We start from the raw sequence: 1,274 nt of genomic DNA, 5'->3' as shown, positions 1-1,274 counted from the left end.
CACACACACACACACACACACACACATACACACCCCGATGACTACAAAGAGGGGTCACGCCCAGGCAAGGCTTCATTTTGATAGACATGCGGTCACCAGGAGTCAGTCAGCTCCATAGCAGCTAATGACTTTTTGAAGATGTCTCATGTGTGTGTGTGTGTGCATGTTGTTGTGGCTGTTAAGTGCCATTGAGTTGATTCCAATTCATAGCAGCCCTGTATAGGGTTTCTGAGGAGAAGCTGGTGGGTTTAAACTATCGACCTTGTGGTTCACAGTCTAGTGCTGATCCTACAGCACTACATCAGACTCCAGCTTCATAAGTAGCTTCATGAAAACAACTCGTCTATCAGCGTTTACTTATGGCTTTATGTCTTTGTCACCTGTCAAATGTGGTATATCTGCCATTTTCAAGAGTCTGCTTGTTTTCTAGGATAATGAATTAGTAAGCCTTGCTTCCTTACAAAATAATACATTAAGCATCCAAGAATGACAAAATTGCATTGACTTACTGCTGTTGGATCTGGAAGTTGGCTCTTGGGGTGAGCATCTGGTTTATTTGGGTGGTCTGCGTGTTTTTAGAGCTTTCCACGATAGGGAGTAGAAATTGTAACATTTCTTGAGTTTGAGTGATTCTTTTGTCCCTGTAGATTCTCTTTTCATCGTCTGTCCAGTTGATGCCTGCCTTCTTGCTTTGAAAAGATGCACAACCTTTCATCTTTCTTCTTAAGTTGTGATGCAGATCTGAGGATCCACCACAAAAATAGGTCTTGTTATATGCGCTACATTTTGTTGAAAAATTTATTCTTGGGCATTGTCATGTGACAAGGATTTTATCTAAAATCCTTGGCAATTGGGAAACAAATGAATAAACAATTAAAATATATAGTTTGTCAGATACTGAGAAAATCTGACTCATAGACTCCCCACTGTGTGGCTGAGGGACAGGCCCACCTTCTCTAGTCTTCCCCTCTCCCTTAGGAATTTCCTTGCCTTCGTCCACTTCTGGTAGCCCCCTGCCTCTTGCCCACAGAAGGTCTTCTACTTCAACAGACAGTGTTCTGTCTCCAGCAAATAGCTTGCTGTGCAACAATGCTATCTCATGGACATATCTTAACCCCAAACTCTGTGGAACTATGTTGTTGCTGTTAAGTGCCATAGAGTCGGTTCTGACTCATAGCAACCCTGTTTAGGGTTTCCAAGGAGCAATTGGTGGGTTTGAACGGCCAATCTTGAGGTTCAAACCAAACTTATGGTCGAGTGCTTATCCTACAGTG

General features: G+C 42.7%; 1 protein-coding gene across 1 annotated transcript in view; it reads right to left on the bottom strand.

Annotated features, from left to right (window-relative positions):
- AGBL3 (ATP/GTP binding protein-like 3) overlaps positions 1–1,274 on the bottom strand; it is a 103,382-nt gene that overhangs the window by 12,635 nt on the left and 89,473 nt on the right. Inside the window, 1 exon segment of the mRNA XM_006861231.1 lies at positions 510–741. Within this exon segment, the coding sequence (XP_006861293.1) occupies positions 510–741 (232 nt within the window).

Source organism: Chrysochloris asiatica, unplaced genomic scaffold (assembly GCF_000296735.1).
Source record: "Chrysochloris asiatica unplaced genomic scaffold, ChrAsi1.0 scaffold00041, whole genome shotgun sequence".
Classification (NCBI taxonomy): Eukaryota; Metazoa; Chordata; class Mammalia; order Afrosoricida; family Chrysochloridae; genus Chrysochloris; species Chrysochloris asiatica.
Note: the sequence above shows the minus strand (reverse complement) of the source record. Positions and strands in the feature narration are given on the sequence as shown.